Below are 25,995 nucleotides of genomic sequence, written 5' to 3'. Positions count from 1 at the left end.
AGCTCATAATGATAGGTATTCTTGTGTTACCATGAATATGAAATCCAGGGAGTCGTTGGAAATAACTGGGTAAGGGCTGTGTGACGGCCATGTGGAACTTGAATTGGTAGCCAGGCATTCACAGGAGATAATTGGAGGTGGTCAGGGCTTCAGATTCATCAGTAAGAGATCAGGTCTGGACAGATAAAACTGTGTCATCGCTCTGGAAGGTGCCTGTTGAAATTTGTGGGTGACATTATCCAGCTTTGGAAAGAGAGGAGGTAATAAATGAGGATAAGGATCCTGAGGATTTATCCCTCCCTCGTATTTCCGTGAAAAACGGCAGGGATGATTACGTGTGCCCTTCAAATAACCCAGGAAGTACGATGGGAGAGGGGAACTGGGATGGGAACAGAGAAGCAGAGACAACAGCCTAAGAGAAACATGTGCACCAACCTGACTCCATTGAGTAGAGAAGACCTGGGGAGGATTTTGAGGCTGTCTTAGCAGGAGCTTTCCGGTAAGCTGAGAAATGAGTGAAATAACAGAGAAGTTGGGTTGTGAGGTTGATAGAGCTTATCTGGCGTGGAAAAGACCTGAACTGTGAAGGACTGTAATAGAGGTTGGTGGAGAAGAAAGAGTAGGAAGAGATGGGAATTGATGAAAGCTGGAATAAAGCCATCGGTTTGGAAGGTTTGGAACCAGGGGTTGCAGAGGACAGTAGCAGACAGATAACATCTGCTTATTGAGGAAGGGGTAAGATTTGGAGCTTGGTATTGCTGTGGAAACCAAGTATGATTTAGAAGCACTGGGGTTACATTTCACGAGTCCTGGGCAGATCTTACTGTGTGCCATTGCGGCCATACTTCCAAGATTTTTGATGACTGAATTAAAATGTTGCTATGGTTATGATCTCACTTTTAAGAACTTAGGTTTTTTTTGCAATTGTTCATGTTTGGAATCCATTTAAAATGAGAAGGATTTACCAGTTCCCCTGTATCCTAATCTTGGGCTAAGAACACTTTTTCATACTGCTAATTTCCTTCAGTGGGTGTACTGTGTATTTCATGTATATGCCTCGCTTGTATTCTTCAGCAGGAAATTTCCAGGCTCCATCAATGCTTCTTTGTATTTTATCACTATGAATTACCTCCGATTATTATTCTGCCTTCACCATAAATAGGGATAGCTATGACACTGACTTGAAAATCTAATTAATACTGCAGTATGTTAATAATTTTCAATACTTTGAGTCTTCCTTTGTATGCTTCAGGCCATCTGTTTCACAGTACAGTGTTTCAGTTCCCACAGTGTTACTCCAACCACCTGTTAAAAAATAAATACAAACCCTTACTTAAACAGGTTTGGGGAGTAGTATGGTGGCTGCAGCACCTTGCTGCCTCGTTAGAGGGACACCTTTCCCTGGGCTGTCCCCCAGCTGGCGAGGTGAGTGACAGCGTGCTTTGGAGAAGGCAGTGCTGGGGCAGGCTGAGAGCTGCGGGAGCCGAAAATGTTGGGTTGGAGGTACAGCAAACTTGGGCCTGGTCTTGCAGAGGGGGGATCACGTGTTTATATTGTGGTTGAGGTTTGAATTTATGGAGAATCGACTGAGTTGTATGGGATAACTTGCACCTCCAAGGCCTTTCTTCTTTTTCAGCCGGTCTGCAGATGTAGGCAGATAATCTTGAATACACGAAACAACTTTTCTGGGGCACTATTATCTTTGCAGCAATACAAAAATCGAAACTTGGAAGCCGTGTGAAGCCATGTGATGTTAAGCCGTTCTGTTTAGTCTTTCACAACAAGGTAACAGGTCTTTGGGACAGACCATGAAGAAGCATGTAGCGCCTCTTGATTCTGGGAATGCCAGTGTCCCTGGGCGTTCTCATAAAAACTTGGTTTTCATTTTGAAATTACTATCAAGTATTTTGGGGAAACCATTTCAGAATTCTGGCGTTAATAATTGACAGACTGGCGGTGTTTAAATTAAACAGCTATTGTTTTTTTTTTTTTTAGGTATTCCTGAAATATAACTGCAGAGGAAAAAGGGAAAAAAGTGTTTATCGCCCCTGTGGCTAGGAGAAGAACTAGTTAGTTTAAACAGTGGCAAGGAAAGTTTTGACTAGACTTTAAGGAACTTTTCCTTACGGCAGGAATCCTGGATTTCTGGGCTGGATGGTTCAGGGAAGTTGTGGAGTTTCCGCCATGAAAGGCTTTTCAGAACAGGTTGAACAAGCATCTCTGCAGAATAATGGAGGTATAGGTGATCCTGCCCGAGGCCAAGAGACTGGCTCGGATGACCTCTTAAGGTTGCTTCTAAGCCTGGTGTTTTATGTTCATATATGACTCTTCCCCTCTTAAATATGAGGTCAGATTCCACTACTAGAATCTGTATTAGATGTTTATTGTGTAAAAGATTCCACAGCCACTGAGGATTGACTGTGCTTGGATCTTTTTTCATATGTGGAGAAATAACAATTTGAGCTGTAAACAGTAGGTGGTTTCCAGACATCTGCATTATTAACTGTGGTTGTATCCTAGGTCTACAATAGCTCCCTTTAGAGATACTGTTGGAGAAACTCGGGGGTGAGTTCTGGTACATTTACAGCCCTGGCTGACTGCTCCCTGCATTGAAATGCAGTTACTCTGAGAACTTCAGGATACGGCATACAAGCTTGACAGGTTGAGGGAGAGTAGAAAGATGGGCTAAAACAGCCTGGAGGTCTGCCGAGGAGACTGAGGGCTGGGAACCCGGGCTTTCTTGGGACTGGTCCTGTGCTTACCTCTAAAGTTGACAGTGCTGGGATGGAGTGCTCTTGCTCAGTATCTAGCTGTTATTACTGCACATCTCCAGTTGGGTACGTGTAATATGTCCCAGAAATGAGTACTGTTCTGAATGTGAGGTGTGTTGTTTTTTGTTTTTTTTAAGATCTGCCAATGCAAATTGAAGCACAACTCTGGTTAAGCGGCAAGTGGTTATTTAATGAAGAGCTGTTAAATAATTAGGTTTTATCATTGTGGTTCAATATGTGATATTAAATCTTATTTACAGAGAAAGTTCTTTCAGATCCTCCTGGAAGACAAAATTAATAACTTTGCCACATTCATTAGGGACATCTATTATGGTAGCTATGTCTTAAAGATCACATTATCTCTGCTCCATCCCCTAAGTTTACAGAATGTTGTCATGACTAGCATACTGATGGTAAATTGAGGTGCCGGAGAGTGAGGGAATGATAAAATAGTTAAAAGTATCTGATTAATTTTGAGCAGAAACTGAAGGCTAAGTATCTTTCTGAGAATTTAGTGTTACATAGAAATCTTTGCTTCTGAATACAACCCTCACTGGTCCTCAAACCAGTCTCACTCAGGAATAAAATGAATCTTTTTAGCATTATTGTATTGGGACTCTGCTGTTTGTTTTGTTTCTGTTTCCTTACAAGCCCCTCAGCTGGTAAGGACACGCTTCCAGCTTTTGCAGCAAATGCCATAAGGGCCTACAGACCAAATTCATTGAGAACGCTCTGTAAGGCAGAGGTCCCTAATAGAGGAGCGCAGCAAATGAATGTATTATTAATGGCCATATCAGAACACGCACCGAGGGGGTGAGGTGGGTGAAGCTGATGTGCAGTTTTTGAGTGCTTGACTCTGCAGCAAGGTACATCTGCTGACAGGAGCAGGGATGGGAATAGCTCCAGCTATGTGTATTTGTTCACACCTTTATTTAAGGTGGAGCAAAGTATTTGAACAAAAGTGTACTTCAACTGAGATTAGTGCTCGCTCTTAGAGCTGGGCTTGCTCCTTTATAGATTTGATTGTACTTTCTTCTTTCTGTTTTCCTTGATGTCAAGTTATTTTGAATATTGTTAAGGTGGGGAGGGGAAGAAAAACTATTTTGTGGCAGCTTTCCAACTGGAATAGCTGGGAGCAGTTACTAGAGGGAAAGTAGTCCTTTGATGTTGTACAAGTACAAGTCAGGGAAGCATGCTTAGTGCCTCTGCGGGCAGGTTGCGTGTGCATCTGATCTGGTCAACACAGCAAGCGCAGGGTGGGGGCTAAAGTAGTGTGGAAACAATTGACTTTTCAGAGGTTTTAGCTCTAGCAAGTAACTAACTAAACAAATGCAACCCCTTGCAAAATGTGACACTTTTATTTCCCCTGTTTGTATGGTGGTTTTGTTCTGTTTTACTCCAAGGCTTGCAATCCAACTAAATGTGAGTGGATCTTCAGACAAACTGCAAAGGGTTGCCCACCTGTGGAGCTTTACGTTACTTTACAAAGTATAAATTTATTTGCAACATTTAAATGCTATGATTTAAAACATCTAATATAGCAAAACTTGTTCCTTCCCTCCCAGCCTCATTGTCAGACAGAACTAAACCATTTCAACTGAAATGGAAGAGGAGAAAAAGCACTACCAACCAACCTCCCCAAAAAAACCACCACCAACAAAAAGAAAAACCTTCCGTTCACACTTATCAAAAAAAAATCAACAAAAAGACTAAATCTTTGGCTAAGTTACAAGAAACTGAAAACTATTTTTATGATAGTATTAACCAACCTTAAACATACAGTTGCATTTACAGAGGGTTTATAAATCTTACCCATATTCATATTCTTGTCATGTTTTTGAATATTCTGCTACTTTTTTTTCATTTCAGATGATATTAACCGTGTTTCTGAGCAACAATGAGCAGATTTTGACAGAAGTTCCAATTACACCAGAAACAACCTGTCGCGATGTAGTAGAGTTCTGCAAAGAGCCTGGAGAAGGAAGCTGCCATCTGGCCGAAGTATGGCGTGGAAACGGTAAGCAAAATGTTTGGTGGAAATTGGTTTAAATATTTGTAACAATTAGAAGAAATGGTAAGACTGACTTTTCAGTATTAATAATTTCTAATTGTACTTTAGCATTTTTTTCCTGGCAAACTTTCATGCAGAGCATGGTATTTAGTATCCGTAGAGAGTAATGCAATTCTTGATATTTTTTTCTCCTTGTTTTCCTTTCTCAGGATGGAGTATTTGATAAAAGGCATGTGTAAGATGTGTTAGTCTTCTGTATTTCAGATCTTCAAATTACATAATGTATGCAGGATCTGCCTTTTAAAAATAAAACGGGGGTTTGGAAGGACGGTTGTATTTTCACTTCTAGACATCGTTTATTTCAAATAGGCATACAGCATATTTAGGATGGGTTTAGGATTTAAATAATTTGTAATGCCAGTGATCTTTTTATACAGGAAATGAGTGAGTGCAGATTACCAACTGGATTCTTTCCCATCCTATTTCCTCACTGTTAGCCACATGATAACAACCTGCAAATTAAGAATGGGTATAACAGAATCATAGAACCATATAATATGTATGGGTTTTTCCTCCTGGATTGTAACTAACAGAAGTTCTTCATACAGAATTGTGCCAGAATTATCTCCAACTTCTTCATGAACATGTACTATCAAAAATTCGATAACTTCCCTTGGGGCAGGTAGTAGTGCCTGTTTTCTATCTGTGTTGTAGTTATTTCACAGAATGATGGGATGAGCAGTCCTCAGGACTGTGTCAAAAAAGCCCTATTATGCATTCTGTTTCTAGATGAGTTCTTGCAATTAAGTGTAGTACAAGCTTCCAGGTTATGATAGTGTATCAATATATGAGTAGGATCAGTGAATGGGTGAGGATAACAGGTAGGTTCTTATTCCTCAGTTACTAAGGTTAGCCCTGTTTAAGCTGTTTGTCATCTGTTTTGTATAAAGACTTGATGAGTTCATAAGTTGATATAGAATTCTTATTTTTTATAGAGGGAGTATATTTTGTTCAGGGGCTGTTTATTCATTTTGTCAAGCAGAGAAGTTTATTGCATTATTCAGATGCCTGTGGAGCTTTTAAGTATTAGCAATCTAGAATAGTTTCCTACTGGGATATCTTTTCATTTTTTAGCTGTTCTAAGACTTTATAAGGAGAGAAGGTACCTCGAAATCATTTCCTAATTAGATGGGAATTTTTAGAGTTTAGGTAAGATTAAGCAGAAGGGAGGCTAAGCATGTTTGCAGTTCTTGGCATACAAATTCAGCTTGTATTTATAAAACTGTCTTTAAGAATAAAACTTAGAAGAAGGCTTTTTTTCAAATTGGAAGTTTAGGTAACAGTCAAAATGCCAAGTGTATCATGAATTTATAAACTGGATCTGCACACGCTTGCTTATCCCTAATACTTTGCAACCACTGGTCTGTAAAAGTGTAACATATATGGTATTATTTCTCCTTCTGCTTTCACAATATTTTGAGGGTGTACTTCTCAAAAATGCAGAGAATGTTGTCAGCTAGCTTCAAAAGATGACTGGAAATTCTAGCCAGTGATCCACAGCATCTTTATCGGACGCTTATGCCTTGCAATTCTGGCAAATGTAAGCATGAACTTTCTATAATGACTTCAAACACAGAACATATTTAATTTGTGGATGTAACACATTATTTCTGAAAATGCTGGATATCTGAAGCTAGAAGTTTATATAAAATGTGAAATAAAACTTATCTGAGGAGATGTGATGGAGGAACTAAAACCAAATTTGGGTATCTATCCTGTGATTTGTGTGTCTTTGGTCCCGTTACTCAATGGAGATGTAGGTGTTGCAGTCACTATAGCATTTTTGGTTGGTTTGGGTTTTAAACTGAAACAAAGGTGCTCACACAAATCTATCTTACCTGAGGTGATAAGCGTATGGATTATCTTCCACTGAAAGTATGCAACAGACAGTACTAGAGGGAATAAAATTATAAATAAATAAATAAATGAAATACCTGCTTACATTCCTGGAGCTCTCAAACAGACCTGTACTGTCAGCAAAAAAGATGTCCTGCACACTGTTTTTAAGTCTGTCTGACAGGAATTTCAGGACAAGCATTTTGTTTGCTTTTCTTAGATGTAGGATAGATGGTGGTGTAAAATCTGCGTGTTGATGGTCTCTACTTCTTGCCCCAAAGTCTGTCGATATGTAAGTTTCTCAGTGAAACAACTTGAAATTTCTTTTCAAGAGGATGGGGTGATGATTTTCTTTCAGCTGTTCCTGGGAGCTAAATTAAGCTCCTTCCACTGCAATTTTTAAAAATAATTCTAGCCAGGAGCAGAGATCTGGTGTAGAAAATACGAGACTAAGAAGTTAAAACAAACAACTCAAACCATTGGTTTGGAGTGATAAGTGGGAAGCAATTTGCAATGAAACTGCTGTATACTGTGCCAGTGGAAGACTATTTTTGTTAGTTTTTTCTCTGTTGTTACATGATAAGGAAATGGTTGAGGAGCTTCCTAAGAGTTGCAAAACAGATTGGGAATCATTTGTATTACAATTAAGAAACTGATTCTTCTTGAAGTTGCATGGCATAAGTGTTCGGTTTACATGCATTTGGTTTTAGTTTTTCATTCTCTGTTCATATTCTTCTCCGGTTTCTTTAGGTGATTAATAGCTGAAAAAAGGCAACAGCATTTGTGCCTGATATGTCAGTGAATTTTGTAGCACCTTATGCTTACTCAGTTTGAAGTTTCCTCGCTTTGCATGGATTTCTCAGGCTATGGCAGGAGGAAAGAAAAATGTATTTTTCCGTGTTCCCCAGCTATTGCAAGTCACGGTGGGTAAGGAGGTCAAAAGATAGGTATGATGCTAGGAACTTGTAGTGCGTTTCAAAAGAAAATGGATTTCAAGCTTTTAAATCTGTCAGTTACTCAATTATCCACTTCATTTACATCTGGAATGGCCTTTAGCAATTGATATTGTTGGTCGTTCTGAATTTAATTATAGCATAGATGTGACTGTGAAAGAAATGGAAGTACACTTCTAGTATACAACTGCAAACCTGCGTAGGTAAAGATACTTTTCTGATCTTACAGTGAACTCCCAACTATGGACATAATCCATTACTTTGTATTCTGGTTTCCTGTATAGCAGGCATAAACACATTTTTATTACAGACAACAGAATACATGTAATCAGAATAAAAGCAAATTCCGAAGCCTAAAAATTACTCTGTTTTAAATATAAGATATATAGTTTCAACAGAAAGATTTTTGCAATTCTCTATTAAAACATTGATGCTGAATCTGTGTTTTGGTCTTTGGATAGCTAAAATTCGCCCAACCTCAAAACTTTTGCTTCAAAGGAAAGGTGTTTAGCTCATTTCTCAAGTTAATCTTTCAGAATTTTTGTCTAACTAAAAATCGAAGAGTTTTTGCAAGTAATTTTGAATGTATACATAGATTACATTTTTTTCACTTGACTTTTCATAGAAATAATTTTTTAAAAATTGTTAAATCATAGGGATCCATCCTATTAATTACTACTCCATATCCATTCTCCTATTTCACCTTCTTTCTTTTCTTCTGTTTGTGCAATTACTGACAAATATGTTTAAAGCTGTAACAACTAGAAAACATTTAACTGAAGTGGTTTTTTATTCTTAAAGAGCAAGTATTTCCAGAAAATGCTCCTTTGTGCTACCCTAACTTTCAGTAAATGTAAGGTCTAGCTTTCTACCTGCAATTTTTTGAGGTTTAAAGGCTTTAAACTGAAGGAAGGAATGGGGACTTCAGCTCTTTGTTTCTTGTGTCAAATGTTAATGTCCCTTTCCTCTTCCTCTTTCTTTTCCGAGTCTCTTTCATGTGCCTAAGTTGTTATAAATGATTACTACGTCATTTTTCATCTCTCAGTACTGCTGCAGCTTGCTCTCTAATTTAGGGCTGCGTATTCCAAATTGTTTTGGTGGAAGTATTGCAAAAGTAATAGAAAATCTTTCCCGTTTCTCTCCATGGTCATGTCTGAAAATTACTAGTTTTGATTCTTCAAGTCTATGATGTAAACAGGATCTTTTATTTTGAAAAGCTCCTAAAGCTCCTAGGATCAGGGCCTTACAAGTAAAGGGAGACCAGCTTAACCAGCAGCCATGCTGCAGCCACTACTCACCATTCCAGAATTAGCCCAACCCTGTTCAGACATCCAGTTTCTTAGTACTCGTTATCAAGCATCATTACTTACTATATTTAGCTGATGGTCTTTTTATTTAGGAAAAATTCCTAAAGCTTCAGATCTTCGGTGTCCTAAAGTCTATGAACTAAGCCATTTAGGTACTTTACCCATTGTGGTCTTTAGAAGATTCTTGCTGCAATTTTAGTGGATGTGCTTGAAAGCACTTGAAATCTTACCTCACTCTAGGAGCTGAAAAACCTGAAAATCATGTTTTTAAAATTCCTTTTTAAGAACTGAGTTTTAATAAGCTCCTGACCTTACCCTTGTATTTACAGACAATATTTACAATATTTCTTGGGAGTCCACTTGAGTGAGGTACAAGGAAAGGAAATAAAAGCTTCTGTGTTTTTAAATAGTGTTTTGGTTTTTGTTTATTTGTTGTCCTTTTCCTTTTTTTAGGAAAGGAGTTGGCTGATGAATATAATTACTTTGTGTTTTAAATGACCCTTGCCCGCTGAAAGCAGTTGGAGCTAACTGTGGCTGCATTGTGTTAATTGCTGTACTTGGAGTCGTGTAAAATTCTTTTAATCTAAGAAAAAAATGGGATCCAGCATGCGCACTAAATAGTAAATGAATTACAGGGGCTACACAAGGGTATTTTTTTATTTGTTTGGATTATGAATTCTGAAAAATCTTCAGAAGCATTAGCAGTAAATGTAGTAGTAACACACTGACAATAGTCAAGAATGTTTGTAATACAGAAGAATAATATGTTTCTTCTAACCTTCAGAAAGGTATTTTATTGGATAATTCTGACATTGAATAGCTTGTCTCTGCAAATAACTTTAGATATTTCATTGTATATTAGCTGAGTGTTTTACAAAATACATGCTTTATTGCCTGTTCTCTAAACTTGATCTTGCACATATTGGATAATGGGATTATATGGGTCACTGTTGCATTCTTCTGCCTGCTCTTTTTGTTTGGCTTCTCTTTTGCTTCCCTATTTTTCCATTCCATTAGAACTATTTTCTCCTTCTTCAAAGACCTGTCCAGAAATATCAGAATGCTTGAAGCTCTCTTTACACTGTGAATAGCCAAGGATAAATAAAGGGGAAAAAAAGCTACTAGAGAGTGCCCAAAGGAGGGCTACGAAGATGGTGAAGGCTTGGAGGGGAGGATGCAGGAGGAGGGGAGGATGTACGAGGAGCAGCCGAGGTCCCTTGGTTTGTTCAGCCCAGAGCAGAGCAGGCCGAGGGGAGGCCTCATGGCGGCCTGCAGCTCCCTCACGAGGGGAGCGGAGGGGCAGGCGCTGAGCTCTGCTCTCTGGGGACAGCGACAGGACCCGAGGGAACGGCATGGAGCTGGGACAGGGGAGGGTCAGGCTGGGTGTTAGGGAAAGGTTCTGCACCCAGAGGGTGGTCGGGCAATGGGACAGGCTCCCCAGGGAGGTGGTCATGGCACTGAGCCTGTCAGCGCTCAAGCAGCGTTTGGACACTGCTCTCAGACACGTGGGCTGGTTTTGGGGTGGTCCTTTGGGGACCCAGGAGTTGGACTCGATGATCCTTGTGGGTCCCTTCCAACTTGGGATATTCTGTGATTCTATGAAGTTAAGAGGTATGGAGAAAATGAAAAGTGATCAGCTCCAAACATGAATATTTAAGGACAAGCAATTATGTCTTGTCATAATTTAATTACATTGTGTGAAGAAGCACCCCTATTGTTTAAGGTGTAGAACTCATTGTCACAGGATGCCAGAAGCTCAAGGGATCTGACAGGATTGGCATAGGCACCTGTAGAGGACAGAACCCCTGGATATCGAACATGTGGCTGATGACGTGGGATTTTGCTTGATCTTAGGAAGTCTCTCAAGGCCTGACTTTGAAGCTAGAAGGGTAGATTAGGGAAAAGATCAGTTTTTGCTTATTCTATTTCTTATGCTGCTTCCACAAGCAAATACTGCTTGCTGGTACTGGAAAGAGGAGACAGGCCCATGTGGACAGGTGATCATTCTACAGAGATGACTTGTGTTTTGATGCCTACTATAATCAGTATCATTTTATCTGTATCCTTGGCTGTACACAGTGTAAAAAGACTGGAAATAGAATAAGGAAAAAGCATATGGAGATTTTTTTTTTGAGGAGGTGCCCTAGAGGTGTTTTCATCTGCAGAGTATTTTTAATCAGCTTTGTAGTTTTCAGATGGACAAAAAAAAAAAAAAAAAACAAAAAAAAACACCACACCACTTCCCCCTTAAGAGAAGGGGGAAAAAAAAAAAGGCAAAAGAGTATCTGACAATCCAAGCTTAAGAAATTTTCTCCAAATCCCAAACTGTGGTAGCATTTGCAGAGCTGTATTTTCTACTTTTGAAATAACTGTAGAATTGAGTGAAATTGAATAACTGAATTTTCCTAAAAGCTTGTTACTGTGTATAGAAAAGAAATATACCAGTTACATACCAGATATTATCCAATAACAATATAATTATAGTGTTATCTTTTTGCTGTACCTTCTAGTATGTGAATTTGTCTGATCTTGTCATAAAATCCATTGTGTTGGATCATGGTATTTCTGTATCTTAAATGTAAAACATTTCTTTAGTTCTAGCTGAAAACTACTTTCCTTGGAAGGCATAGTTTTCTTGGACTTTTGCTTGATTTGAAGGAAATGACTAATGTAGAATGGGACACGATCTTGGCTTTTTGTTTTCTTAAATGGTTTAACATACAGTGCCTTAGGGTGTGCTCATTTGTATATTGGGAAGATCTTAGCAAGGCATTGGTGAGATCAAGGTATTTGACAGGACGATTGCAGTATTAAATATATTTTGAATCAAGTGATCCAAATGCATTGTCTTCAAAATACTACAATAAAGTATCCCAGTAGTGTCAACATGTGTATACATTTACACAGTTCATTATAAAAGGTAGCTTGTAATGTGTTTTGTCTTTTGTTTTTTCCTTTAATCCTTCCTTCCAAGCTTTCTTGAAGGTATCTGTTATATCTTTGTATCATTTTTGTCATCTTGCATCAAATGGGTTAAATATGAAATGGTTAACATTGTTGGCAGTGTCCTGCTTGGTAGGAGTTCGCGTGGTTTGAGTTTTGGGGACAGAAAGGGTTTTCCTTTCAACAATGAAGAACGCAAACTCCACCTTCTGGTTTCCATCCAAGCCTGTTTTTCTGTAGTAATAGTGGCTTGTATGAAGTGTATGTAGGACAACTAATTTAGATCTTTTCTAATGTTACTGTGTCATTTGTTGTATTCTGATCAGGAGAGATCTCTTAATACTGTGCTTAGTATTAGGAAGCTCTTAAGGTTTTTCTTACCTTTAATCAAAGTACTTCAAAATAAGTTCAACAATAATTATAGAAACAGTGAAAATTTTTCTTTTGAAATACGTATTCATTTTGAAATCCTATATACAAAGCGCATAGCATCCTAGTAATAGAAGATTTGATTTTGAAGAAATAACTGTACTATGAGAATGTTCTACACTTCTTCTGGGGAAAACAAAGACTTATTGTTGTGTAGAACAGCCTTTATCTCTTCAAAGATTTGCCAATAATTTCACTTGTAGTAGAAGTTAACATCCAGCCGAGTGTATTGGAGTGGAAGTACTCACCCAAGTCCTTAGTAGGTGAAATGTCAATACAATGACTTGGTTTTTAGTCTGTGTGGAAGCCCTGAGGTTCAAACTGAATGAATCATCTGCATCATAGAGCAAAATATCCATCTGCTGTTGGGGAGCAAAGATCAGCATTGTGAAAAAGGTTGTGATGAAGAATTCCTGACATAGCTAAACTAAGGTTTGTAGACACTGTTAGTTTTTGTATGGCTCTGCAAACTGGTTATGTACTGCTGTTAAGCAGTGACCTGTGTTACAGTGATAGGCAAGCTTTTAACACAGTGCCGCTACTTTCTGTTGGTGTATGCTTGCTTCTTCGACTTTGCATAAGTGAAAACACATTGGATGGACTGAATTACTACAAAAAAGACATTCTTATTTTTAATGTTCTATAAAACTTTGCTTAACTTAAAACAGTTGTGATAGACTTGGTTATTTTTTATTGTTTTTAGAACGTCCCATACCCTTTGATCATATGATGTATGACCACCTGCAGAAATGGGGTCCCCGGAGGGAAGAGGTGAAATTTTTTCTTCGTCATGAGGAATCGCCAGCTGAAAGTAATGAACAGAGTAAGTACACTTACCTTATAATGCTGTTACCTAAATATCTAAAATGTTTTCTGAAGTGATTTCAAATATCAATTGTTTGAGTAAATTTTGGTAGATATAGGCAATACAACTTCCTTACACCAAAGTCTTTTTGAACATTGTTCAATGTCATGTTGATTGATGTTCTCAAATTCCCTAATCTAGAATAATTTCTATTAATCTGAGTAATGCTTTTGTAGTAAGAATGGTTTCTATTCTGCTTAGTACTGATCCAAAAATGTGAGTGAAGATGAGAGACTTAATGCGTTTTTGCTTGTTGAGAGAAAGTCGCAATGTTTTTGTGAGGGTGGGATTGTTCTTCCTGACTTCCTGCTCTTTGTTGCACCCACAAAAAAGATTTGGTAAACCACTTTGCATCCTTTAGAAACAAATCTCTTTTACAGACATCATCAGCAGAGGTCTCACAAGCTTTACTTTCTCTGTACTTTCTGTAGATATATTTATTGGTAGCAATAATTCACACCTTGAAAAATCCCTGGTCTGTCTGTTTCTGCAGGAAAAAGTCTTTATATAAAAAAAAGTCATACTACATTAGGGGCTTTCTTTAAAGACTGGGATAAAAATAAAAGTATTTCAATTTTCTGATCTAACTAGTGCAGACTACTTAATTTATGAGAAGATTTTTGAGGCTGTGCATTATATACTTTATGGCTCTCAGACTGCCTGAGAGAGAGGAAAGGAAACTCAAAGTAAGTTGTATATTTGCATGCTCAGACAATCCTCACTCATTCATCTAACCTGAGTACTTCAGACAACCGAATTTCAAGTTTTGGCTAAGTCCTTATTGCTTTGAGCTGGGGTTTCTCTTCATATCTCTAAGTGGCTGCTGGTTGCTTTGAGTGCCAGAAGTAGCAAGTCCATTAATATATAAGGATTTGCACATATGTTAATTAGATACTTTGTAAAATAGTTAGTCATCCTTTGGGCGATTCCAATTTAAAGTATGTTAAGAAATTCAAGATACACCTGAAGCCACATTTACATGTACAAAGAAAATGTCCCTTCTGAAGCATGCATGTGAGGCTTTTTAATTCATTATTGACCTGTGGATCAATTTGTAGAATAAAGTTGTTTACAAGGCATTGTAGAAGCTTCTTCTAATATATTAACTTCTAGTACATTCAGTGGAGCTACTTCTTGTGGACACAGAAGTATGAAACTTCAGTAGTCATGCTCAGTACATTCCCTTTCATAATATCATTGCCAAAACACGTCAGAAAATTAGGCCTACATGTCTATATCTTTAATAGAGGAAGTCTTTGGAGTAATGTCATATTTCTGCTGACTCCACTGCGTACAAAGAATAACCTAATGAGAGAGTCAAAACTAGCAGAATGAAAATTCATAGGTAAAATGTTCTGTAAAAAAAAAAAAATCATTAAAAGTACAGATTAAAGACTGTGAACCAGTTGTGTTGAAAACTGAACTGTGCACTACGAATGATAACTTTACTTTTAGGTGGACGACAAGCCCAGAACCAAAGAAATGGAATAAACATACCTGTGGAGAAGCGTACAGAGAATGGGGTAAGTAATAAATCGTACAGGTTTTCAATCAACTCAAATATTTAAGTTTTAAAATTTCTTGGTTTGCAAAATCTGTTGTAGGCACCAGTGGAAAATGTCTAATTCTTGTTCTGTTGTGGTTTTCATGAACAGCTGTAAATTTTCTGCCTAGCAAGAAATTCACTTCTGTGACGTGAGAAGCCATCAGTCTTATTAATTACTGCATTTTCTCACCTGCCTTCATCTCTTACTCATCCTGTATGAGGAAAAAATCAGCTATATTACTCTTGCATATGAGTATTGCCTGTCCAGGCATCTTTTCTTGATTGTTTTTTCTCACTAATACTGGTTTTGTGACTTAGCCTCATAAGGTAAAACATGAAAATGTATCTATGGATTGGAACGTTTTCAAACGCTGATAGAAGAGGTTACATGCCCCTCAGAGCCACCTCTTTATACTGGTTTGCACACTAGGTTCATTTCTATGCCTTTAAAAAAAAATCATTTTATGAAGTTGCTAATTTAAAATACATATTGCATAGCATAGAGTACCAGTTTGGTGGCATTCAGTGAATTATGGCTTGAACATCATCTCTTTTACAAGTAAAATATAGGTTATCTCTTTCAAAATTACCATGGCTTAAAAACCTGTTTCAGAGTTGGAATTCCCTTTACTTTCTTCTCTCTCCTCTCATTCTCAATTCTAATAAAGACTCAACAGACCATAATCTGTTCTCATTCACTCAGGACCATTTTGCTGCATCTTCTGAGGCACTATAGGTATAGTTGATTATTCTTTAACGTTTTTGAATTTCAAGAAGAGTTGAGCTCACTAATTCATAGTTGTATTGGCTATGTTGGAACACTGTTGATTTCTAAATGTGCCTTAGAGCTCTTTTGTCTGGGTAAAATAACACTTCAAAGAAGTTTAAAGACAAACAAAACTAACCAGATTTTTCAAGTTGAGATGTCTTAAAAAATCAACTAAAATGTTAAAAACAGTTATGCAGGTTAAGTGATTCTGTCCTTGTATATTGCCTAACAATTGGCATCTAAAATCTCTTACGTGCATCTAAACATGCAGCAGCAAAGTTGTAGGTTGTGGGTTTTTTTTCCATTCAGCTGTTTAGTCACTTTGCAGCTGTTAGCAGCTGGTTTTATATATGGTACGTGGGGCTATTGGAAGGAGTCTTTTTCCCTATTCAAAACAGTTAATCATGTATTGCTTTCTACATTTCTTTTCTGTAGAGAACACTAGCTGATAACATCATCTACATGGATCTGTTATTCCTGCTTCCATTGTCGTATTGACAATGTAATGAGATCATAGAACTATAGTATGCTAAGGGAACATAACTCTTTAATGACCTTCTGAGATCCATTCCTCATAGCTCGTATACTTCATTTGAAACGACAATTTCTGGAAATCAGAACTGGCATGTGCAGTATGCCTTCTAATCGTACTTCTTGGCAGCACTGAACTGTGTGTTTAGTTTGATTTGATGTTAATTGTATGGGTAGAGCTCAGACCTGGTAACTTGATAAACACTGCTACTTGTGTGCCATTCAGTATATACTGAAAAAAATATATGTTTGGCCACAAAATTAAAAGTAATTAGGGAACTGATCATTTTTAATATATACTTTTAGTAAGTTCCTGAAATTACTAAAAGATGAGAAGGACCTGAAGGGATCTTTATTATAAGTTTTGAGAGGTTTTATGCCATAAATGGTACAAATCAGGTTCTGAAAGTTATAAAACTCAGATTTTTCAATTGTACCAAGTTTTAAATGGGAGGGGGAGGGGGGAAAAGAGGTGGCTTCGGGATCAAGGATTTAATCAGCTTACACTTACATAATGCGTTAGGCTTATTCATTGTTACTGGCATGCTGAATGTTAGACTAGCCCTAAAATCAATACAAACCAATGGAACGTTGAAGACAGCTCAAATCTTACCAAATATTCTGCATTGAGGTATATTTTTACTATGTGTATTGTTTTAATGATGAAATGATTGATTTTTATTTAATATTGGGATAGAGTTGGAAGTGTGACATGCATAGAAAACTTTTAGATACGTTTGCTTTCATGTTTGAATCAGTAGTCTTGGAAAAAATGATGGGTAATCTGTCTGGAATTCAACTTGGATAACTTTATGAATTGGTATTTTGTCACATGCCATGTTTTTTCTGTTCTGTGAAAGTCTTGTGTGCGTGATCAGCAATTAGTTGAATAACAGTGAACTTTTAACATCACAAGATTACATAAATGCATGAATTTTATCAGATAATCTTCTAAATGAAGATTGAATGTTAAAAATGGAATAGGCTATGTCTCTTCATACCGTCAAATGTGCTTTGTTGTGAAAAGAATACTTATCTGTAAGTGCTCATCTGAGAGCTTTGCATCTACATAACAAAGTCTAAGGAAAAATTATGTGAGTGGTTCTCTTATTCCTGAAATGACCTCTCGGTGGGTTTGCTCTTGTTTACAATTTTCCTCTTGGAAGTGGAATTATGCTGTAATCAGGGCCTGATCTCTTTCCACCACTATCCTGAAGGTATACTTATGTGGAGATAAGACTTACATAACTAAACATTTTCCTTTGCTGGGGAGATTGGTTGGTGTCTCGAGGGATTCACTTCTCTGAGAACAGCTGCCTCTTCCATTCTTTTGCATGTGTAGCTGAGCCAGTTTGATTTGGACACAATTTGTAACAAGGGAAATTCTAATTAAATATCAGGGAAAATCTTTTCTCAATGAGAGTAGTCAGACTTTGGAACAGATTACCTGGAGTCGGTGGAATTTCATCCTAGTAGAGGTTCAGAATTTAACCTAATTTAGTCCTGAACAATCTGAGCAACTTTGAGCAGGGTTGATTGAACCAGATTACTTTGAGAAGCTCCTTTTAACATAAATTTATTTTTTGGATTCTGTGATCCTCATTATGCTGATGCTTCAAATGTCCTTCTACCGTTTAGTCATTTCCTGCCTTTTATCGGTGGCCATGAAACAGTGGCCGTAGAATGCTGGGTTTTGTTTTCTTACAGATATCCTAGCGTGATCCAAGCTTCATTCCATAGAAATGACAGTGGTCTGAACAGTGAGAGAGAGCAAATACAGTTCTATCCACTGGAGGTCAGTGGTACACAGGAGAGGGACTGGGAGCCACCCTATCAGTCATCAGTAGGAAAAATGGATCACAGTCTTACATAAAGGAAGTCCTGGAAACAGGACTGACCTGATGATGACAGTTTTCCAGGTGAAAAGGTAATCTAATGTTTGAGAAACTCATTGGAAACGAGAAAACAAGAAAGCAAATGCAGTTCAGGAGAAAAAAAGGATGGAGTGCAGGGACACAATAGAAGAAAAGTGCGTGGGACAGAATAGAACTACATTAGTGTGGTGAAAACAGTCTGTACATGATGGCAGATACTCATTTGCAGGAATTGCATAATTTATATTATTTTTCTACTTGTTAATGTACTTAAGGAGAATAAAATATCAGTTTGTAGTCTTATGTACCATTGTTTCTTTAACTCATTTTGTTCTTCCTAATATCCTAATATTAAATTTGCCTTCCCCCCCCCCCCCCGTTTAGGGAAACTGGTATCTATGTGCTTTTATCTTGATAGATACTGACTGAAACCTTTGCCGAGAAATGCAAAGAACCTGATTTCATTGCTCCCTAGGAAACTTTTGGCTTTAGTGTAAACCAAAACCCCAAACTGGAAAATCAGTCCTTTAAATTTTCTTAGTCTTGAAATTATGACCAATACATATAGCTGAGAATTAACATTTTTTTTGCTGTTAGCTAACAGAAGTGAACTTCACTGTTTATGTTTAAGTGGCTCCAGTCAGGCTTTTAGCAGAAGGTTTACAACACGTAGCCCAATTGTTTTAGTATCAGGAGAATCTTATAATTTCACACTCATGGAATTTCTATTAACAGGTAAGTAAAGTCTTCTACGTTTATGTACACACAAAGCTCTTCTGGTAGTACTGATTTAACTTGGGAGCAGTTATGCTCTTATTGGCAGAACCATCCCATGCAATCAGTTTCTCTGCAGTGAAAGTAGTAGTAAAGAACATACGCTGCTTTTGAGTTCCCTTGTTAAGGCTTGTCAAATTCTAGGCTTAGAATTTAGATAGATGTATATAGCTCGTGCCAAAATTCTTAAGTGGAATTGTTTGTTGTTTATTAATTTTAGTTATATGATCCATACAACTGCAACCACGTAAAAAGGCATTAAACATCTTACATACAGTCTGTCCATGGATTTGTCAGTTAGACAATTAAATTTTTTTAAACATGTTCTAACAATCTTCTGATAAGCTTCAGAAATGGCTGAACAGTTTTTACAAGGTTAGTTGTACCGCTTTCCATAGCCTGTCAGGCAAAGATATGCCAAAATCTCATTGTGAAGGGGGGGAAAAAAAAACAAACAAGTTAGGTTTTTTTAGTAGTAAACTCAAGAGAAAACTCAGGAGAAGGGGAATATATTATACATAATTGCTTAAAGTTTCTCATTTGAAATGTTGAGGGATAAAGAGCTTAGTCTGAAATAGAAATTGCTCTTCAGATCTGAGCTACAAATACAATTTGATAATAGCTTGTAAGTATCAAGTACTTCTCTTCGTAATATTTAATGATGTATTTGGAAGAGGCTGCTATTCACATAAGGCAAGTTTTAATGGCATTTGTTTAAAATGAGCAAGTTACAGTGTCAGTCATGGAAATCTAGATACTTTCAGGGGTCTCATAGCATAGTCTAAGCAAATAATTTCATTAAAAGATGACACAAGGAATTCTAGCAATTTGCTGGCATTTTTTTCTTTTTTTTTTTTTCCTGAGGAAACTTCCATGCAGGCTTCCTGGAACATTTTGACCATGTAAAACGCTGTTAATTAAATCAGATCCAAGGCTTCCCAATTTTCTGCTGCAATTTTGTGTGTTGCTTTTGTTAAAGAGCCAGATTTGTTGTATATGTCACTATTTACCAAGGGTGTTCACTGTTGTAAGACATTAATTCCTAAAATTCTTTTTACTTGTTAGATAGGGGAGCCTCTACCTGCACCTTCAGTTCAGACATCTACTTCAAGCTGGGGGTCAGCTAAACAGATTTAACAAACAAAAAAAAAAAAGGATTAATCTGATCCGTCTGAAGCATTTTCCTAAAAGCTTGCTGTATCTTGCTCTTCCAAAAAAAAGAATAGTAATAATAAATAAATAGAAAAGCTAATCCAACTAAGAAACTTCAGGGGAGGGGGGGAATTAAATGAGGGGAAAAAAAAAAAAGGCAGTCTAAAGCTAATTTCGATTAAAAAAAAAAAAAAAAATAGCTCTTGAATTCTTGCAGGACTAGAAATCCCAGTCTCTTCACACCTCAGTAAAGGATAGTTTGTCTGGAAACATCCGTACAAGTTTAATAACTGTGTGATCTCATAGAATGAACTTCTGTGAAACTGTAGGAAATTCAGATGCTCCTGACCTGATATTTTACTCTGAGGCTTTTTGTAATCTTTTTAGGCAAAATTGCATCATTCTGGGATTTGGAATGTCACGAGCAGTGCTTTGACAGGTCCTGTGATTTCTCAAATGTATTCCAGTTTATAGTAGATGAAGTTACTAGATGCTTACACTTGATGAAAATAATCATCACATTTTATTTACTATGTTACCATTTTCCTATTATAATTCTAATTAATATGGCATTAGTTTATGACTAACATTAGCTCTTAATATCTAACTTCATGTGTTTTGAGGAATCTAAAGATAATTTCTCATATTGGGAAAAGGAAACCTACTTGGAACATGTGAAGGGACTGTTTCCCTTCATGTCTTCTCTATATATTTATGTAATTTTTCACCTCTGTAGATCTAGATACCAAGCATCTACTTAGATGGATATGAGAGAGATTTGTGGTTTTTATTCACTTTTTTTTTCACGTGTATGGATATATTTTTACCTTTTCTTGTTTGTCTGCCACCTTCTCATTCATTCAAATTCCATTCAGCTCTCCCTGTTCCTTCTATGTTCTCTGAGTACTGGGGCCTTGTAGCATTTACGGGGTTTAGTAGTTCTGCTGTTCTGGGCACCAGAAGATAGCTCTGTGCAGCAGGTTACAGGGAACAATGATGTGCTAGTCTGTGGAAGCCAACGGGTGGCTTCCTGTTTTGCAGGTGAGGAAAGACCTAAACTGCAGCATTTACTCAATTTACACTTTTAGTTCCCACATCTGCAGGTCTGACCTTGTTTTCCCCCAGGCACGGCTCTTTAGTTTTACAGCAATACTTAGTTGTGGATGTCCATGGAAGAGGAATGGTGAAAAGTCCCATCCAGTTTGCTTAACCTGAAAGTACGGTACATTTTTTTAACCTATTTCTCATCCAGTGAACTTGGACTAATAAGATTCACACTTTTCTCCAGATTTCGAACTAAACAGAGCTTGTGGAGAATTGCCTCCAATTGTCACTGCACACTGAGATCCGAACTTGCTTTTATATAAAGGTAGAATAGTTGAGAATATAGGGGTGTGTGAGCTGACACATAACATTATGCACATTAGGTCATAAAATAAACGTTACCTAAAGAGCTCACTTGTTACTTGTCATAAGGTGTTGCTTTCCCACTCCTTACGCTGCTGCTGTAATTTTTAATGCCCTTTGCCATGGTTGTATCCTTCTGGAGTTGCATTAGTATAACTTCTAGTTAAACCAAGTATTTTGATACGAAGTTATTGCAATTAAAATGGACCTTGTCCTTTCCCTTATTTCAGTACTTCCTTACAGGAGACAGATAATGAAATTCATTGTGTCAGTGCAGACCTCCAAGAGCTTTAATTGTTAAACCGTGGGAATTCAGACTGTCCCCCCTTTCTCCAAGCATCTTTCAGTTCTGAGCAGGAGACTCTTCCAGTACTTGCAAAGCCGCCTGCTCCTTTTCAGGACATCTTTAGTCATCTCTTTTATGCAGCCCTGTCATTTGCAGACTGGTGCTTCCACAGCATGTGTGTGTGGTGGTGTTCGCTTTTGTGCGTGCACACACATGTAGTGCTGGCCTCCTTTTTCTCACGCAACCTCACTTGTTCATTTAGTTTCGTGTCCATCCAGCCTTTGGACACCTAGCATACCTACTTCCCACCCCTGTGTTTTTCCCAGGCAAGAGAACCTTTCCTTTTCTCTGTTTTCTCTGCAACTGCCTCCTGATCTAATTGTACTTAGGTTTGTTTCCCCTGCAGTCTTCCTCACATCAAAGTACAGAAAATGAAAGTCCCTGTAGCTAATTTAGGAGCAAGGGAGTTGAACTTGTTTTTCTTCTCTTATTCTTAGTGGATGATCTTACTCTATAGCTCATACCTTTTCTTGCTCGCTAAAAATAAGCGTGTTCTTTATGCAGCTGGAATATTCACTTTATCGTGCTTTGACATACAGTTCTTCAGTGTCCTTATGGAGACCCATTTGGCTGGATCTCTTGTGTAAGTGCACTGAATCATGCTTGAATTCTTTTCTTGAAAGAATGGAGAGAGAGTGAACTTGTGTGCAATTCATGAGTTTTATAAGGTAAATTACAGCTTCTTATGTTTTTTGTCTTGCATACTATTATAATTTTTATAGATATAAGAAACTGGTAATGGATTTTAGTATTTTCTTTCATGTTCAGTGTTTAAAAATCCTGAATTCTAGGTTTTGACTTGCTGCAGTCTTCTCTGACATGAAACTTCTTGATGTATGCTATTATACATGTTTTAGCTTCATTGCTGGCTCAAATATTTATCTTTTTGTATGCAGGATTTAGGAAAAAGACGAAACTAGGTACTGAAGAGCATTATAGCAAACACAGATTGATAGTCTTCTGGAAATAACCTTTTCTATTTTGAGTGTACTGTTTGCCTTTTCATCTTAGGCAGTCTTAGTTAAATAAACTGTCTGTTAAATTTCAAGTGAACTTTCAACATTTGAGTTTTCTGTCACTTTAAACAGTGAAATTAAATACAAAAAGTAATGATTTGCCTGATCTTTTCGGTATTTATTTTTTTTTCCAGAGTTTGTAATACTACGAGAATAAAAACGGAACAAATAATTTGTTGCCCTTTTAAAACTAATTTTTCTGTATTCTCATATTTGCAGTTTAACCTGATAACTGCGAAAGAAATGTGTATTGCTCGACATTTTCCATTGAATATGAGAAGTGCAGTGAATCAAGCTGATCATAGTTGACAGCTGGCTTGATCTTGCAGTGATTAGGTCTTTCACTGCTGGCAAAATCCACTAGCCTTTTCCGTTAGCTGATTGTTGATGAATGCAGAGAGACAGTTTTTCATATTGATAAATGATTGGGGAAACATTTATTTCATATGGAATAATATTTAAAAATATCCTACCTCCCATTGATTGCACTGAGGCAAAAAGCCATACAAGAATGCATAAGATGTGTATAGTCGTTGGCTGGGTTTGCTCACAAAGAACAGTTAAGCAATTAAGTGTAGACAGAAAATAACAGAAAGATGGAGTTGGAACATGCTGAAGCAACACAAGTGTTTACAGCTGATGGGCAGTGCTGCAAAATAAAGATGTGCTCTCTTACAATTACATGGGAAAATAGCAAACAGGTAATTCATTACTTTTCCAAAGTTTTACACTTTAGTGGATGTTATTTAAATACTGTATTGCTTTTGCGCTTGTTTAAGTGATTGTGGGTTTCGTTGTCACATGGCCAGAACATAGACCACTTTGGTTTTTTGTTACTCCTTATCTCTGAAATGAAACTTTGAGTAAATCAGATTCTGATCGATGATTTTGCTATCATTTTTACATTATAAGACCTTACGAAAAAATACTTTTTTTTTTTTTAGTTAAGTATCATGGTCAACTTTTGTTTTTAGCAACTTTAGTTTTGTTGCATGTGCAACACTACACTAAACAGGATATTTATTTTCAGTACTTCTGTGTTTTGGAAATGTCCTGTTCTGTTGTTCTCATATAAACAATATTACAGCACCACAGAACAACTTCGCAGTGAAACCATTACTTAAGAGAGGAATAAACATGTATTTGTTACTAAACATGTTATTCTGACGTATAAGTGCATCTTAACCATAATGAGCTAGTCTATCAAAATAATGTTTTTCTTTAAAAAGATGTTTTTTCCTAAAGACCCACAAACATACAGTTCCAAGACTATTTTTAAAGAAACTTGAATAATGTATTTTCAATGTATATTGAAATGTGACTCATTAGTTACAATACCAATACTTTTACTCAGAGTAATTATAAACAGGTCTGGAGTTGTGTGCACAACTGATCTGTTACTCCTAAATGAATGCAAGATTTCTTTTAAAATAATTTTGTTAAAGTATAAGGCTTGCTTCAAATCAGCTGCTGGGTATTTTAGCTGACACTGAAGCTAATACAAAGGAGTTTAAGATTTCTGTGGTTGTTCAGTGACTACAAGGACAAAGTAGAAAGTATTTTAAATAATGAGTTCTAGATACTACTTGCCTATAATGTAGAAGCCATTTATAAGCAGTTTATTTTATATGTAGCAGGTTTTCAATATATACTTAAATCCAACTGTAATTTTGAAAATCTGTTTTAACGTTCTTTTAATTTTTGTTTTGTATAATTACGTTCTGCCTTTCCTTAGCTGCTCTGTCCAGAATAGAGGACAGTCTCACTTGGGAGATTTCTGAGAAAGAAATATGGGTAAACAGTAGTAAAGAAGGGAAATCTAGAGTCTGTGGCTTATGCTGAATAGACTTTAAATCTTTATTATATCGAATTACCTATTTGTATTAGCAAGTTGGAGGAATTAACAAGTTAACAAGGTATTGTATTTTAAGGAAAGATGTTAGGGTTTTATCAAATGTAGATAATGTGAGACTTTTCAGGAAATTGTAATGTACCTGAAGTAAGTTTATCAGTTCTAAGAAACTCTTAGTTTGTTCATTTGTGCAAATAAAATACTGTTTTTATTACAAATTTAGGAATAAAGTGACCAGATGACATTTGTGATGTTAATATCAAGTTTACTTGATTATCAGGAGATAGCACACACTAGTTGTATTTTTCTGTAATTCCCAATATTCTGGGTGCGTTTTCTGGGTTTAATTAGCTTGTTCATTTCCATTAAGCTTAAAAAAAGAAAAAAAAAAAAAAAAAAAAGGAAAGAAGGGCACGTGCTATTGTCATTGGATTCTTTAAAATGGATTTCTGCTATCGGCATATTTCTGACCCAATTAAAAAAAAAAAAAAGCCAGGCAGAGCTGTGGATAAAGCCATTAAACTGGAAATAATGTCATCCATGTCGAGATCAGCAAAAAATCTATTTTAGTTTAAATAGAAACATATTTTCTTTCATCCCTTTATAGTGTTATGCGTGATCTTTCACGTGCGATTAAGCTGCTTTTGTACTTTGCACTAAAGTCAGGTTTTATGAAAAATGTGCTCAAATCCGTTAGCATTCTTAGCTTCAGAGATGTGCACTCTTTCTGGGCTGCGGGTCAGTATTTTCAGAAATGTAAGTGCGTCAGAGTCGGTCGTCTGCAGTAGACGGCTCCATCCTCTGTTCTCCTTTCCTCCTCCTCAGGTAGCACAAGGAAACCACATGCGTTTTATCCAAGATAGATTTGATGCAGCGCTAGCAGAGTAAACTCCCATCCCTTCCATCTGTTGTCCCCATCATTACTGTCCTGCTGAGGACAGGTACCAGCAGTGTGCAAGGGCTGCTCTTATCAGACACCTCGAGAGATTTAACTGAGCAAGTGAAAGCATCCCCTGAGCTATAGTATTTTGAATGAAGGTTAGGGCAGAGAAGTAACCATGTAGCTGATGGGCTTCTGCTGTTCTTGTCAAAGTTGGCATGGGAGAATTAAGAAATCTTTTGCTAGACTGAGCAAACGAAGAAAGCCGTTCCTTTCTTTCCTGCTCTGGTAGCTTGGCAGTTGAGCAGCCAGAGCTGTTGAGAGCCAAAGCTCTGCCTTTCCTGTATGTGCGGGACAGAGGAGGAAAATGCAAGGATGGGCGTGTGAGATGAGAGCTCCAGGGTTTTGGGAAGGCTGAGACTTCTCGGAGCCTTGATCCCAGTCTGGAATTCACTGGCAGGGGAGCGCGCCAACCCACCCTGTTTGTTTTGCAGTTGTCAGCTGCTTTGTTCTGGAAGTATGGTCATCTTTGTTCATGCACTCTCACACTTGATCTCAGAGCTATCAGTTCTGTGTGTGTCACAAAGCTGCATGGGTTTGGCTGCTTTACAAAGGTAAATTCTTAGTCCTGAGTAAGGTTTGGTATTGCTCTGGGAAGGGACAGCTGCCTAAA

The 25,995-nt window shown here is 37.3% G+C and overlaps 1 protein-coding gene across 4 annotated transcripts in view; it reads left to right on the top strand.

Moving 5' to 3' along the window:
- PPP1R13B (protein phosphatase 1 regulatory subunit 13B) overlaps window positions 1–25,995 on the top strand; it is a 72,589-nt gene that overhangs the window by 20,412 nt on the left and 26,182 nt on the right. For all 4 annotated transcript variants that reach the window (XM_083837340.1, XM_083837339.1, XM_083837338.1 and 1 more), the window contains exons 2-4: window positions 4,641–4,788; window positions 13,014–13,133; window positions 14,631–14,698. In XM_083837340.1, coding sequence (XP_083693466.1) covers window positions 4,641–4,788; window positions 13,014–13,133; window positions 14,631–14,698 — 336 coding nt within the window. The remainder of the gene's footprint in view (window positions 1–4,640; window positions 4,789–13,013; window positions 13,134–14,630; window positions 14,699–25,995) is intronic.

The sequence above is a fragment of the Anser anser genome, assembly GCF_964211835.1.
Source record: "Anser anser genome assembly, chromosome: 5".
In the NCBI taxonomy this organism is placed as follows: Eukaryota; Metazoa; Chordata; class Aves; order Anseriformes; family Anatidae; genus Anser; species Anser anser.
This window is presented reverse-complemented; position numbering and strand designations above follow the sequence as displayed.